This window comes from Aulonocara sp. 'chitande type north' Nkhata Bay, linkage group LG23, assembly GCF_057382095.1.
Source record: "Aulonocara sp. 'chitande type north' Nkhata Bay isolate Kocher_YH1m ecotype deep benthic linkage group LG23, A_spYH_male_GT1.1, whole genome shotgun sequence".
Taxonomy (NCBI): domain Eukaryota; kingdom Metazoa; phylum Chordata; class Actinopteri; order Cichliformes; family Cichlidae; genus Aulonocara; species Aulonocara sp. 'chitande type north' Nkhata Bay.
The window spans coordinates 12266007-12279507 of record NC_141365.1 but is presented as its reverse complement, the minus strand read 5'-3'; the positions used below and the strand labels follow the sequence as shown (position 1 = coordinate 12279507).

At 44.1% G+C, this 13501-nt stretch overlaps 3 protein-coding genes across 3 annotated transcripts; all 3 read left to right on the top strand.

Annotated features, from left to right (window-relative positions):
- Positions 1–1028: 1028 nt before the first annotated feature.
- Positions 1029–3399, top strand: LOC147301318 (E3 SUMO-protein ligase ZBED1-like). Its single transcript, XM_086282676.1, has 2 exons — positions 1029–2101; positions 2649–3399. Exons 1-2 carry the CDS (start codon positions 1029–1031, stop codon positions 3196–3198), a joined length of 1623 nt encoding a protein of 540 aa, XP_086138802.1. The 3' UTR covers positions 3199–3399.
- A 3571-nt stretch (positions 3400–6970) lies between these two features.
- LOC147301317 (uncharacterized) lies at positions 6971–8752 on the top strand. Its single transcript, XM_086282341.1, has one exon. The coding sequence runs from the start codon at positions 6971–6973 to the stop codon at positions 8750–8752; it is 1782 nt and encodes a 593-aa protein (XP_086138467.1).
- Positions 8753–10428: 1676 nt separating this feature from the next.
- On the top strand, positions 10429–12799 carry LOC147301316 (E3 SUMO-protein ligase ZBED1-like). The gene is made up of 2 exons (XM_086282745.1): positions 10429–11501; positions 12049–12799. Exons 1-2 carry the CDS (start codon positions 10429–10431, stop codon positions 12596–12598), a joined length of 1623 nt encoding a protein of 540 aa, XP_086138871.1. The 3' UTR covers positions 12599–12799.
- The last annotated feature ends 702 nt before the right edge of the window (positions 12800–13501 follow it).

Genomic DNA, 13501 nt, shown 5'->3' with positions numbered 1-13501 from the left:
ACGGGTGAAGAAAATGATAAAGTGCCAGTCACGATTCTTAGAGATACGGGTGCGTACCACTCATTCTTAATAGAATCTGTGCTGCCTTTGTCGGAAAAAACATCCTGTGGTTCCGACATAGTAGTGTGGGGAATAAAAATGAGTGTCACCAAAGCCCCTCTGCATATGGGTGCATTCGCCGTTAGTGTCGGGCTACGTTAAAGTCGCCGTGCGCCAGCGATTACCAATCGAAGGAGTTTCCTTCATTCTTGGTAATGATCTAGCTGGTGGGCATGTTTTTCCCCCGCCAGAAGTTGTTGATGTTCCTGCCCTTGCTGCTGACTCGGGCTCCACTGCTTCAGAGGTGTTTCCTGCGTGCGCAATTACTCGTGCTCAGGCTCGTAAAATGGGTGAGATTGTGGATTTGTCGGGGTCGTTTATGGCTACGCTTGATGAAGACGACTCTTTCGTGTCACCCATTGATTCTGTAAAAAATCTCCACATGTGACGTCCCTGAAATGATTCCTGAGGACATTAATCAGAGCTTGAATATGACCAGAGCACAGCAGGGTGATCCTTCACTGGTGCCTTGTTTTTCCTCTGTTGTGGACAGAGAGGGATCTAAAGCTCCAGTGAAATATTTCATTTGTTTTAATTTGCTAGAACCTCAGAGTAGGGATGTGCGATGTGACCAAAATCACATATCCTAGTGATGGGATTTCTGGCTCTTTTTAGAGACCCGGCTCTTTTGGTTTGGCTCACTAAAAAGTGCCGGCTCTTTCGGCTCCGAACCGGCTCTTCAGGTTGTTTTGTTGCTTTAATTCATTTATTATTAACAATAATATAAAATTATGCACAAAAGGAATTACTAACGTAAAAAAAAAAAGTGGTTTTATTTACATATGTTTATTATAGCTGTCGAAATTAACGCATTAATTGCGATAATTAAATTTTGGAATTAATTACGTTAGAATATTTAACTATTTAGCGCAACACGCAGATAAGTCGCTCCCATAATTCCACTTGATTTGTTTACCGCGCCACTGAAAATGGAGAAGCAGGAAGCGGATGGCCTTCTGGATGAGGAATTTAAATACAAGAAGAACATAGATGGGACAATAAACAAACGCGTTGTAATTTGCACTCACTGTAGTAAAGAGTTTCAATTTCACCGTTCAAATTCGACCTTAAAATACCACCTTAATGCCAAACACGCGTTTGTCGGGGCAGCAGCTTCACCCGGCCTGCGTCAGACCACTCTTAGTGAACGCAGGCCACTCGGTAAGTCTTCTTTGGACAAACTGACCGACAATATAGCCAAATGGATAGCAAAGGACTGCAGACCGCTAAGCATTGTGGAGGACAAGGGCTTTGCGGATGTTTTAAAGGTTGCATCTCAGGACGCGTCCTACAAGCCCCCAGCGAGAAGCACAATAACAATTCGAATCCACGAACTGTATGAAACGGAGAAAAAGAAAAAAGAAGAGGCTTTAGTTCACACAGAATGCGTGGCTCTGACAGGAGACCACTGGACATCATTGAGTAATGACAATTACCTGGGAGTTACTGCGCATTTAATCACTGAAGCCTGGGGTCTGACATCCTTTGCGCTGACTATAATGAAAACGGAAGAGCGGCACTTTGCGGAGGCTTGTGCAGAGCAGTTCCAGACTGTTGCTCGCAGGTGGAGAATTGAGGAGAAGGTGACAACAGTAGGCACGGACAGTGCGCGCAATATGATCGCCGCGGCTCGCATCATGCCATTCAATCACATGCCGTGTACCGCGCACATTCTACAGAGATGCATCACAGTGAGTCTCGCAGACAGTGGCTTTGTCACTGCGCTGGCCAAATGCCGCAAAATTGTTGGCCATTTTAAGCACAGCCCAGCAAACACAGCAGAGCTGAACGCAGAGCAGGTGTCACTGGGGCGCAAGCAGGAGCCGTTGGCCCAGGACGTGCCTACGCGCTGGAACTCCACGCTGGAGATGGTGAAGCGCTTGATCCGCAACCAAACTGCAGTAACCGCGACTCTGGATAAACAAAAGCATAAACTTGTCCTCCTGACGCCTCCAGAGTGGGACAAACTCCAGAGACTGGAGACACTTCTAGAGCCCTGCAGGTGAGCCTGTCATTGTGACCATAATTGTAGGTTTAGATTAAATGTATCAAACATACATCTTAAATCAGTTTTGTTATTATGAAAATGTCTTATTTAAAAAATAAATGAAATCAAATATTTTATTAATATTACCTAGTATTAAAAAGCTTTTTTTAATTTGCTGTCTTATCTGTGTGTGTGTGTGTGTGTAAATGGCCTGCATTTGTATAGCGCTTTTCTAGTCCATAGGACCCCAAAGCGCTTTACACTACATTCAGTCATTCACCCATTCACGCACACATTCACACACTGGCGATGGCAAGCTACATTGTAGCCACAGCTGCCCTGGGGCGCACTGACAGAGGCGAGGCTGCCGGACACAGGCGCCACCGGGCCCTCTGACCACCACCAGTAGGCAAACACGGGGTTAGTATCTTGCCCAAGGATATTTGGCATGCAGCCAGGAGGCAGCCTGGGATCGAACCACCGACCTTCTGATTAGTGGCTGACCTGCTCTGCCACCTGAGCTACAGCCACCCCATGTGTGTATGTGTGTATTCCACTGCAGATATGTGACTGAACTGCTGGGAGGAGAGGCCTACGTCTCCTGCTCTGTAGTTCTACCAGCCTTCTGCCACCTGCGCCGTGTCATGGAAGTAACTGATGAGGACCCTGCATATGTGGTGAGGTTTAAAGAGAAGTTTAAGGAAGACCTTGCTTCCCGCCAGGAACATACCAACTATGCATGGCTCCAGATCGCAACTGCACTGGACCCACGTTTTAAAGACCTACGCAGTGTGCCCAAGACTGACAGAGAAGCAGTGTGGACCACACTGGCAGGCATGCTGCATGAAGACTCTCCTAGAAGATCACACACTGCAGAAGAAGGTCCAGCCAAGAAGAGGCTGAGCCTGCTGCAGATGGACTCTGACTCTGAGTCAGAGGAGGAGGTACAGCAGGACAGAGCCATACAGCGCTACAGAGCAGAGCCCTGCACTGCCTTAGAGGACTGTCCCTTACAGTGGTGGGCAGCTCATGCAGGAGCCCACAGCCAGCTGGCCCGCCTTGCTCGCAGATACCTGGCCACTCCTGCCTCCACATTTTGCCTGTTGAATTAGGCCTATGTTCTGTGAACTTGAAGATGTATATGGATAAAACAATGTGCTAGATTTAAACGGGTGGAAAACATTCAGTAAAAATCCCTCACAATTATTTGAAGCCCTGTTCTGCTTGTACTGCTTGTACTCACAATTAATAATAAATAAAACAAACAAGTGTGTTAAAAACCACTATCTGTCCCGATTTTTACACATATATACACACATATACACATATATTTCGAGTTGCGATTAATAAATTTTTAGGCTGTGATTAATTCGCTTCCAGCACAACACCCAGCCTACGTCAGACCACGCTGAGTGAACGCAGGCCACTCAGCGTGGTCTTAGCATTAAATAACACTAACAAGTGTGTAAAAATCCGCTATCTGTCCGTATGTTTGCACACATTTTGGTCATATTTCGAGTTGTGATTAATCATGATTAATTAATTTTTAGGCTGTGATTAATCTGATTAAAAATTTTAATCATTTGACAGCCCTAATTATATTATATTATATTATATTATATTATAGTGCAAACAGTGCAGGCTTCAGCTCTGGGGAACAAGCTGTTCCTCAGTTTGGGTGGATTCCGTCACTCACAGCGTTGTTAGCCCTCTTGTGCGCGCAGACTGCAACCCCCCCACTGTGCTTTGCCCTGATATCTGCAGTGTGAGGTTGGATCGCTCATTCTCATCCTCACACTGATGCCACTTATTTCGGTCTTTGTTTGACATAAAAGGGCATATTTGTCACTTTATTGCAACTATATTTGCACTCTTGAGCTCCTTCATTCACTGACTGATCATAAAGTTATTACTTGCGTTATGTATTCATCCGTTTGAACATAATTAATGAAGCCACATGTAATCACTAAAATTTGTATTTTGGGTACAATAAGAGAGTTTCAGATGGAATGCTGTTTTGTTTTGTTTAAATTTCACCAACTTGCTGATGCCCACGGTTGTGAGTGCGGCTTCTTGCTGTACATGGGTGGATGGTTGTAAATCACATCACAGATGCCAAAAACCTCTCAAACCAAGCCCCCTTGCCGGTGATGCTGTGCGCAACCTCGTGACGGAGTCAAGCATATTCAAAACACCCCCTCACCTCCCGTGTCAAACTCAAATGTCAGCCTATTTCATGTGTCACTTTTGGAGCAGTTGCCATCCCGACGAGCCATGGAGAAGTTCGTGTTTGTGTTATTTTACTTATTTGGTGTTCTGGTGTGTTTGGGCACCGGTCAGCACCATCGTGTTGAGCACGTGTTGGACCGTGGACACACCGGATTCAGTGGGAGAATAACGGTCAGGTGTACAGTTTACTGAGCACTGGGACTCAGTATCGTTTACCAGCACAGACACAGAGACGCGCTCAGCTTCTATTGAGAGCAAACAACCAAGTGAACCCTCCGGCTGCGTCCAGTAGATGAGACACACCGTCTGGGCCGGGAGCTTTCCGAGCATTCAGACTCTTAAACTGCTTCCTCGCATCTGCTTCATGAATATGAAGGGTTGTGGTGGGAGGAGGTGGTGTGAAATCCTCTTTTGTGTGGGGTGAGGAGGGGGGTGTTGTAAAAGTCCCCAAGAGCAATGATGAGAGAGTCCGGGAATGTCCGCTCCATGTGCAGTATCTGCTCCGCGAGTGCGCACTGAGCTGCCTGCGCATCCGCATCTGGCGGGATGTAAACAGCGGCCAAGATGAATGAAGCAAACTCCAGCGGAGAATAAAACGGTTTGCAGTGAATAAAAAGGTATTCCAGAGAGGAAGAGCAGTGCTGAGCAATCACTGTTACATCTGTGCACCAGCCACTATTAATGTAGAAGCAGACACGTCCACCTGTGGTCTTACCAGAGAGAGAGGCCTGCCGGTCCGCGCGCAGCAGATGAAAGCCCTCCAGCTTGAGCGCGCTGTCCGGGATGTCCTCACAGAGCCACGACTCCGTAAAACACAAGACACAGGAGGAGGCAACGTCTCTGTTCATGCTTCTCATCAGGGCCAGCTCGTCCATCTCATTCCTGAGTGAGCGTACGTTGGAAAGGAAGATCCCAGGAAGAGCAGTTCGCAGTCCGCGTCTCCTCAGACGCACGAGTGCGCCGGCTCGCTTTCCTCGCTTTCGGCGTCTCACTTTCCTGATCAGAGTCTGCAGTAAATCTGCCGCAGATGCGACAAATATTGGAAGTAAATCCACAGGTGTTGTAGTCCTGTAGTTAAGAAGCTCTTCTCTAGTGTAAGAATATCCAGAGGAGTGCCCAGACACAGAAGTTATGCACAAAAACAAAACAGAAGTAACGCACTGAAGCACCGGGGCATCCGCGGCGGCGCCATCTTGGAACAAGGGACTTGTCTTTGAAAGGTAGAGTGTTAATTACTAAAGCTGAAGGGATATCCCGATGAACATATGCTGCTCTCTCCTTACATCTGGATAAGAAAAGTAGTAAAGATATTGACCGTATGCTCTTTAATTTTATATGGAAAAACCGTACGCACTATATTAGAAAAACTGTTGTGATGAATAAGTACGAATCAGGTGGGCTTAACGTCTTAGACTTTTCTACTTTAAATAACACTTTCAAAATTAATTGGGCCAAACATTTTCTTAAAACCCTACCTCTATCTGGAACTTTATACCATACCACATTTTCTCTCGTTTTGGTGGCTTTACTTTTATTTGAAATTGTAATTACAATGTTGAGAAAGTCCCTGTAAAGCTTTCATCCTTCCATAAGCAGGTCCTCTTAGCGTGGACCCTCATTTATAAACACAACTTCTCACCTCACAAATACCTTATCTGGAACAACAGAGATATTTTATAGAAAAATAAATCACTTTTCCTGGAAACTTGGCTCCAAAATGGGATCCTATTGGTGGCTCAGCTGGTTAGTAAAGAGGGACAACTACTTACTTACAACGACTTTATTGCACTATATAATTTTCCAATCAGTGTTCCAGATATCAAGCGGAAGACAGTCTGGATGGTCCCCCATAAATATTTGATTGTAAATAAGGTGAAAGAAGTCTCTTTTAAAATTCGACATACATGTTATCCAGCCAGTCATTACATGGTCAAATTTAAAAGGGACATAAATACTAATTGTACTTTCTGTGGGGATCATCCAGAAACGGTGACACATCTTTTTTGGTACTGTTCTTTTACACAGAGATTCTGGAAGGAATTTAGCAGCTTTGTTATTGTCCATATTTTAAGGGAGTTTTCTTTACGATGGGAAAATGTTTTATTCTGTTTCTTTAAGTTCCCCAAGAAGTATGAGAAATGTTTTTTATGATAAATTTCTTAATACTTTTAGCTAAATTTTTTATCCATAAATGTAAGTTTACTAACAAAACACCATATTTCTGTCATTATTTTAAGGATGTGCACATGCACATACAATCAATATCAGACTGCACCAACAAAAAGGCTCTCACAACAATATATGTATGTGAATTTTTGCGTGTATTCTTATAATTGTTACCTTTTTCTTTCACCCTTGGCTTTTTGTGTTCATGTTCTGTTGTATACGTCATCTGTTCGTATGTTGTATACTCATTGTTTGTTAAATAAAGTTTTAAAAAAAAAGACACGCTTTGTTTAGACCCCCAAAATCCTTTCCACGCCCACCCCCGTGACATCACGCTCCAAAGCCCTGTTACGTCACAGAACGTGGTGATGTCATAGTGACAGTCCTTTCATCCTTTGATGTTCAAGTCTATAAATAGAGGACAGCTGTCAAAGGGAATTCATTAAGCTATCGTTTTGTTGGAGTGATACAGCACATAAAAAAGCAGAAATGAGTTCGAAAGCTAACAAAGACAGAAATGTTAATTTCTCAAAAACAATGGTTAAAAAAAGTGAAAAAGAAAAAGAAACATATGCCAGACAGTTCGAGCAAAGACTGCAGCCAATGATCGACGAGGTTGAAAAGCTCAAAACTGAGCTTGACTACTTCAAAAACCTGCATACAGTCAATAAGAAACGGATCGAGGATCTAACAAAAGAAAACAATGAACTTTTGCAGAATAATAAGCTGCTGGGTTCGGTCTTGGATGACAGGACAAACATCGCAGACAGGTTGGACTCGATAAAAGATGACCACGAAGCTCTGGTAAAGTTCCGCGCAGAGACGGAGAAAACTCTGGCTGAGCTTAAAGAAAAACACGAGGACGAAGTCCAAGTCCTGCAAGGACTGCTGGAAACAGAGAAAGAAAAGGTGGCACGTCAGCAATTTCACAACAGCCAAGTTGTTGAATTATTATTGAAACGCCACAAAGAGGAAAAAAATAAGATGCAGCAGTTTTACCAGGAAAATACTAAAAAACTGGAAAACAAAGCAAATGCTACAGACAGGAAGTTAGAAGAGGTGATCAACATGTATGACTCCAAAATAGAAAAGCTGCAGACGGCAGTAAAAAATAGTAGAGGTGTGACCGTCAATGCGGTTAAGGAACGCGAGGAAGAACGTCAATCCTCGCAGTGTTGGATTGACGGTGTTTTGTTGCATAATACAAAATTACAAGACGAAAATGAAATTATGGTTAAAAACATGAAAGAATTAACAGAGGAGACAGATCAAATGGGCAAAGTGATAGACGACCAAAAGGCCCAGAATATGGCGATCAAGCAGAAATGCCAGAGTAATATTAGAGCTCTGGCCTTGGAAAAGAAAATGAAGGCTATGCTTGAAGACGAAGTTGATTCTTTGAAAAAGAAAATTGAAGACATCAAAAAGGCCCTAAGCACAGAGCAGGAAAACCACAGAAAGACAGCAGTGGACCGGCACAAAGTAAAAGCGGCACACAATCAGGCACTGGCTGAAAAGGTGGCGCTGGAAGAGAAACTGCGCTCCACAAAAAAGCAACGGGAAAGATTTATATCCAAAGTGAATTGGCTGGAGAAGAAAGAGCGCTACTTCCAAGAGGAATTGTGCCAGTGCGTTTTGTCCTTTGAAAACGCATTTCCACATGCCTTGAGAGGAAAAGAAAAGGTGGAATTTAGGGATATGTTCCACAACTTAAAAAAGAAATACGTAGACGGAGTGGAAGGCACCCTCTTTGTTGGAACAACGGAGTTTCTTGAAAAACAGCTGAACTGTCTACGTATCAGATGCAAGGATCTAGATGCAGCTTTACTAGATAAAACACGGGAGCTGGAATCATTTAAAAAGCAGTACAATGACATGGTAAAGTCTTCCGAGTACGCTTTATTCCGACAAAGAGAGGAGCTCATTGGACCAGTGAACCAGATTATCCAAAAGGCTGCCAATGAAGAAAAAGAGATAGGTCATCTAAAATCTAGAGTGAAAGACGCTCAACTCCAGCTTAAATTAGAAAAACAGAAAGGACAAAAGCTGGCATCGTTGGACCATAGAAGCATGATGGGGAGATGTTCTGAGGAGACTCCGTCTCAGATTAATCCTCGTCCACTTCCAGGGAAAACTACATTTATTCAGGTACGTCCAAGACACCCTGGCAGAAGTGCAGGTATGGCTTCCCCAGTGAATCCTCCTGTAGAGTCTCCATCAACACCACCTTTCCTCAATTCTGATGATGGATTACCACCAGTTGATTGTTAAAAATTAACTGCTAAAATAGGCCATTAGAAGTATACTTCATCTTGTCTCCCTATATCATGGGTGGGCATTCTCAGTCCACGAGGGCCGGTGTCCCTGCAGGTTTTAGATCTCACCTTGGCTCAACACACCTGAATCACATGATTAGTTCGTTACCAGGCCTCTGGAGAACTTCAGGACATGTTGAGGAGCTAATTTAGCCGTTTAAATCAGCTGTGTTGGTTCGAGGACACATCTAAAACCTGCAGGGACACCGGCCCTCGTGGACTGAGATTGCCCACCCACCCCCAACCGGTCGCAGCAGATGGCCGCCCCTTCTTGAGCCTGGTTCTGCCGGAGGTTTCTTCCTAAAGGGAGTTTTTCCTCCCCACTGTCGCCCAGTGCTTGCTCAAAGGGGATCATTGGATTGTTGGGGTTTTCTGGCTTTTACTGTAGTGTTTTCACCTTACAGTATAAAGCAGCTTGAGGAGACTGTTGTTTTGCCATGATGCAATATAGCAGGGCTGCCCAATCCCAGTCCTCGAGAGCTACTATCCTGCAGCTTTTAGATGCATCCCTACTCCAACACAGCTGAATCAAATGAATGGCTTGTTATCAGGCCTTTGCCAAACACGATGGCATGCTGAAGAGGTAATCAAACCATTTGATTCAGCTGTGTTGGAGTAGGGATGCATCTAAAAGCTGCAGGACGGTAGCTCTCGAGGACCGGGATTGGGCACCCCTGCAATATAGTATTAAATATGACTACATTTTAAAAACATCTATTATAGCATCAAAGTAAAACAAAAAAACTAAATGAAATGAATCAAAATGTCTAATCTGGCAAAACAAGAAAAGAAAAAAGGTTTCACCTTTAAATAAAAATCCAAATCACAAACACATTCTGATTTTTGTTGTGTGTGTTTTTTTGTGTGTGTTGTCACGTATAAAATCTTTGCACTCTGTCTCGGTGTCTGCCCGGCCGGCTCCGCAAGGCTACATATGTTTATTGTGTTGCTGCTTTCTTCCACTCGTCATTCTGCCTGGGCGGAGCTCAGGCCCACGCACCTGTCTGCAATTACGCTGCAACGTGTCCTGTCTGTATGGAGACTGAGAGCTGCCAGAGTAATAATGTAGATACAGGCCTCTTTCTCCTTCTGCTGCTGTTCATGCTTTTATTCCATTGATGTTGCTATCATTTGTAAATATATTTATTTGCTCTTATTTTATCAATTTACTGTCGTTCATGTATTTAATCTTCTTTGTATTTAAATATGATTTTTTTTTAAGTAATGCCGCGAGATGGACAGTTAAATAAAGGTTTCATTGAATTAAAAAAAAGATTTAAAGATGACTGGTGGCGGAAGCAGAGCACAGACTGTCTGTGAGAATCTATCGCCATCGTGTGGTGCAGAGATATATTGCCATTGAATTTAGACAACGAAAGCTTGGCTCACAGAGCAGCTGCAACACGAACAAAAAACATTAAATAGCAACATGATATATTATATTATATTATATTATATTATATTATATTATATTATATTATATTATATTATATTTATAGCTGTCGAAATTAGCGCGTTAATTGCGATAATTAAATTTTGGAATTAATTACGTTAGAATATTTAACTATTTAGCGCAACAGCAGATAAGTCGCTCCCATAATTCCACTTGATTTGTTTACCGCGCCACTGAAAATGGAGAAGCAGGAAGCGGATGGCCTTCTGGATGGGGAATTTAAATACAAGAAGAACATAGATGGGACAATAAACAAACGCGTTGTAATTTGCACTCACTGTAGTAAAGAGTTTCAATTTCACCGTTCAAATTCGACCTTAAAATACCACCTTAATGCCAAACACGCGTTTGTCGGGGCAGCAGCTTCACCCGGCCTGCGTCAGACCACTCTTAGTGAACGCAGGCCACTCGGTAAGTCTTCTTTGGACAAACTGACCGACAATATAGCCAAATGGATAGCAAAGGACTGCAGACCGCTAAGCATTGTGGAGGACAAGGGCTTTGCGGATGTTTTAAAGGTTGCATCTCAGGACGCGTCCTACAAGCCCCCAGCGAGAAGCACAATAACAATTCGAATCCACGAACTGTATGAAACGGAGAAAAAGAAAAAAGAAGAGGCTTTAGTTCACACAGAATGCGTGGCTCTGACAGGAGACCACTGGACATCATTGAGTAATGACAATTACCTGGGAGTTACTGCGCATTTAATCACTGAAGCCTGGGGTCTGACATCCTTTGCGCTGACTATAATGAAAACGGAAGAGCGGCACTTTGCGGAGGCTTGTGCAGAGCAGTTCCAGACTGTTGCTCGCAGGTGGAGAATTGAGGAGAAGGTGACAACAGTAGGCACGGACAGTGCGCGCAATATGATCGCCGCGGCTCGCATCATGCCATTCAATCACATGCCGTGTACCGCGCACATTCTACAGAGATGCATCACAGTGAGTCTCGCAGACAGTGGCTTTGTCACTGCGCTGGCCAAATGCCGCAAAATTGTTGGCCATTTTAAGCACAGCCCAGCAAACACAGCAGAGCTGAACGCAGAGCAGGTGTCACTGGGGCGCAAGCAGGAGCCGTTGGCCCAGGACGTGCCTACGCGCTGGAACTCCACGCTGGAGATGGTGAAGCGCTTGATCCGCAACCAAACTGCAGTAACCGCGACTCTGGATAAACAAAAGCATAAACTTGTCCTCCTGACGCCTCCAGAGTGGGACAAACTCCAGAGACTGGAGACACTTCTAGAGCCCTGCAGGTGAGCCTGTCATTGTGACCATAATTGTAGGTTTAGATTAAATGTATCAAACATACATCTTAAATCAGTTTTGTTATTATGAAAATGTCTTATTTAAAAAATAAATGAAATCAAATATTTTATTAATATTACCTAGTATTAAAAAGCTTTTTTTAATTTGCTGTCTTATCTGTGTGTGTGTGTGTGTGTAAATGGCCTGCATTTGTATAGCGCTTTTCTAGTCCATAGGACCCCAAAGCGCTTTACACTACATTCAGTCATTCACCCATTCACGCACACATTCACACACTGGCGATGGCAAGCTACATTGTAGCCACAGCTACCCTGGGGCGCACTGACAGAGGCGAGGCTGCCGGACACAGGCGCCACCGGGCCCTCTGACCACCACCAGTAGGCAAACACGGGGTTAGTATCTTGCCCAAGGATATTTGGCATGCAGCCAGGAGGCAGCCTGGGATCGAACCACCGACCTTCTGATTAGTGGCTGACCTGCTCTGCCACCTGAGCTACAGCCACCCCATGTGTGTATGTGTGTATTCCACTGCAGATATGTGACTGAACTGCTGGGAGGAGAGGCCTACGTCTCCTGCTCTGTAGTTCTACCAGCCTTCTGCCACCTGCGCCGTGTCATGGAAGTAACTGATGAGGACCCTGCATATGTGGTGAGGTTTAAAGAGAAGTTTAAGGAAGACCTTGCTTCCCGCCAGGAACATACCAACTATGCATGGCTCCAGATCGCAACTGCACTGGACCCACGTTTTAAAGACCTACGCAGTGTGCCCAAGACTGACAGAGAAGCAGTGTGGACCACACTGGCAGGCATGCTGCATGAAGACTCTCCTAGAAGATCACACACTGCAGAAGAAGGTCCAGCCAAGAAGAGGCTGAGCCTGCTGCAGATGGACTCTGACTCTGAGTCAGAGGAGGAGGTACAGCAGGACAGAGCCATACAGCGCTACAGAGCAGAGCCCTGCACTGCCTTAGAGGACTGTCCCTTACAGTGGTGGGCAGCTCATGCAGGAGCCCACAGCCAGCTGGCCCGCCTTGCTCGCAGATACCTGGCCACTCCTGCCTCCACATTTTGCCTGTTGAATTAGGCCTATGTTCTGTGAACTTGAAGATGTATATGGATAAAACAATGTGCTAGATTTAAACGGGTGGAAAACATTCAGTAAAAATCCCTCACAATTATTTGAAGCCCTGTTCTGCTTGTACTGCTTGTACTCACAATTAATAATAAATAAAACAAACAAGTGTGTTAAAAACCACTATCTGTCCCGATTTTTACACATATATACACACATATACACATATATTTCGAGTTGCGATTAATAAATTTTTAGGCTGTGATTAATTCGCTTCCAGCACAACACCCAGCCTACGTCAGACCACGCTGAGTGAACGCAGGCCACTCAGCGTGGTCTTAGCATTAAATAACACTAACAAGTGTGTAAAAATCCGCTATCTGTCCGTATGTTTGCACACATTTTGGTCATATTTCGAGTTGTGATTAATCATGATTAATTAATTTTTAGGCTGTGATTAATCTGATTAAAAATTTTAATCATTTGACAGCCCTAATTATATTATATTATATTATATTATATTATAGTGCAAACAGTGCAGGCTTCAGCTCTGGGGAACAAGCTGTTCCTCAGTTTGGGTGGATTCCGTCACTCACAGCGTTGTTAGCCCTCTTGTGCGCGCAGACTGCAACCCCCCCACTGTGCTTTGCCCTGATATCTGCAGTGTGAGGTTGGATCGCTCATTCTCATCCTCACACTGATGCCACTTATTTCGGTCTTTGTTTGACATAAAAGGGCATATTTGTCACTTTATTGCAACTATATTTGCACTCTTGAGCTCCTTCATTCACTGACTGATCATAAAGTTATTACTTGCGTTATGTATTCATCCGTTTGAACATAATTAATGAAGCCACATGTAATCACTAAAATTTGTATTTTGGGTACAATAAGAGAGTTTCAGATGGAATGCTG

Excerpts from the sequence above, each read along its gene's own strand:
- LOC147301318 (XM_086282676.1), top strand. The coding sequence starts at position 1,029 with ATGGAGAAGCAGGAAGCGGATGGCCTTCTGGATGAGGAATTTAAATAC. Across the intron at positions 2,102-2,648 it reads ACACTTCTAGAGCCCTGCAG|ATATGTGACTGAACTGCTGG; the intron begins GTGAGCCTGTCA and ends ATTCCACTGCAG.
- LOC147301317 (XM_086282341.1), top strand. The coding sequence starts at position 6,971 with ATGAGTTCGAAAGCTAACAAAGACAGAAATGTTAATTTCTCAAAAACA.
- LOC147301316 (XM_086282745.1), top strand. The coding sequence starts at position 10,429 with ATGGAGAAGCAGGAAGCGGATGGCCTTCTGGATGGGGAATTTAAATAC. Across the intron at positions 11,502-12,048 it reads ACACTTCTAGAGCCCTGCAG|ATATGTGACTGAACTGCTGG; the intron begins GTGAGCCTGTCA and ends ATTCCACTGCAG.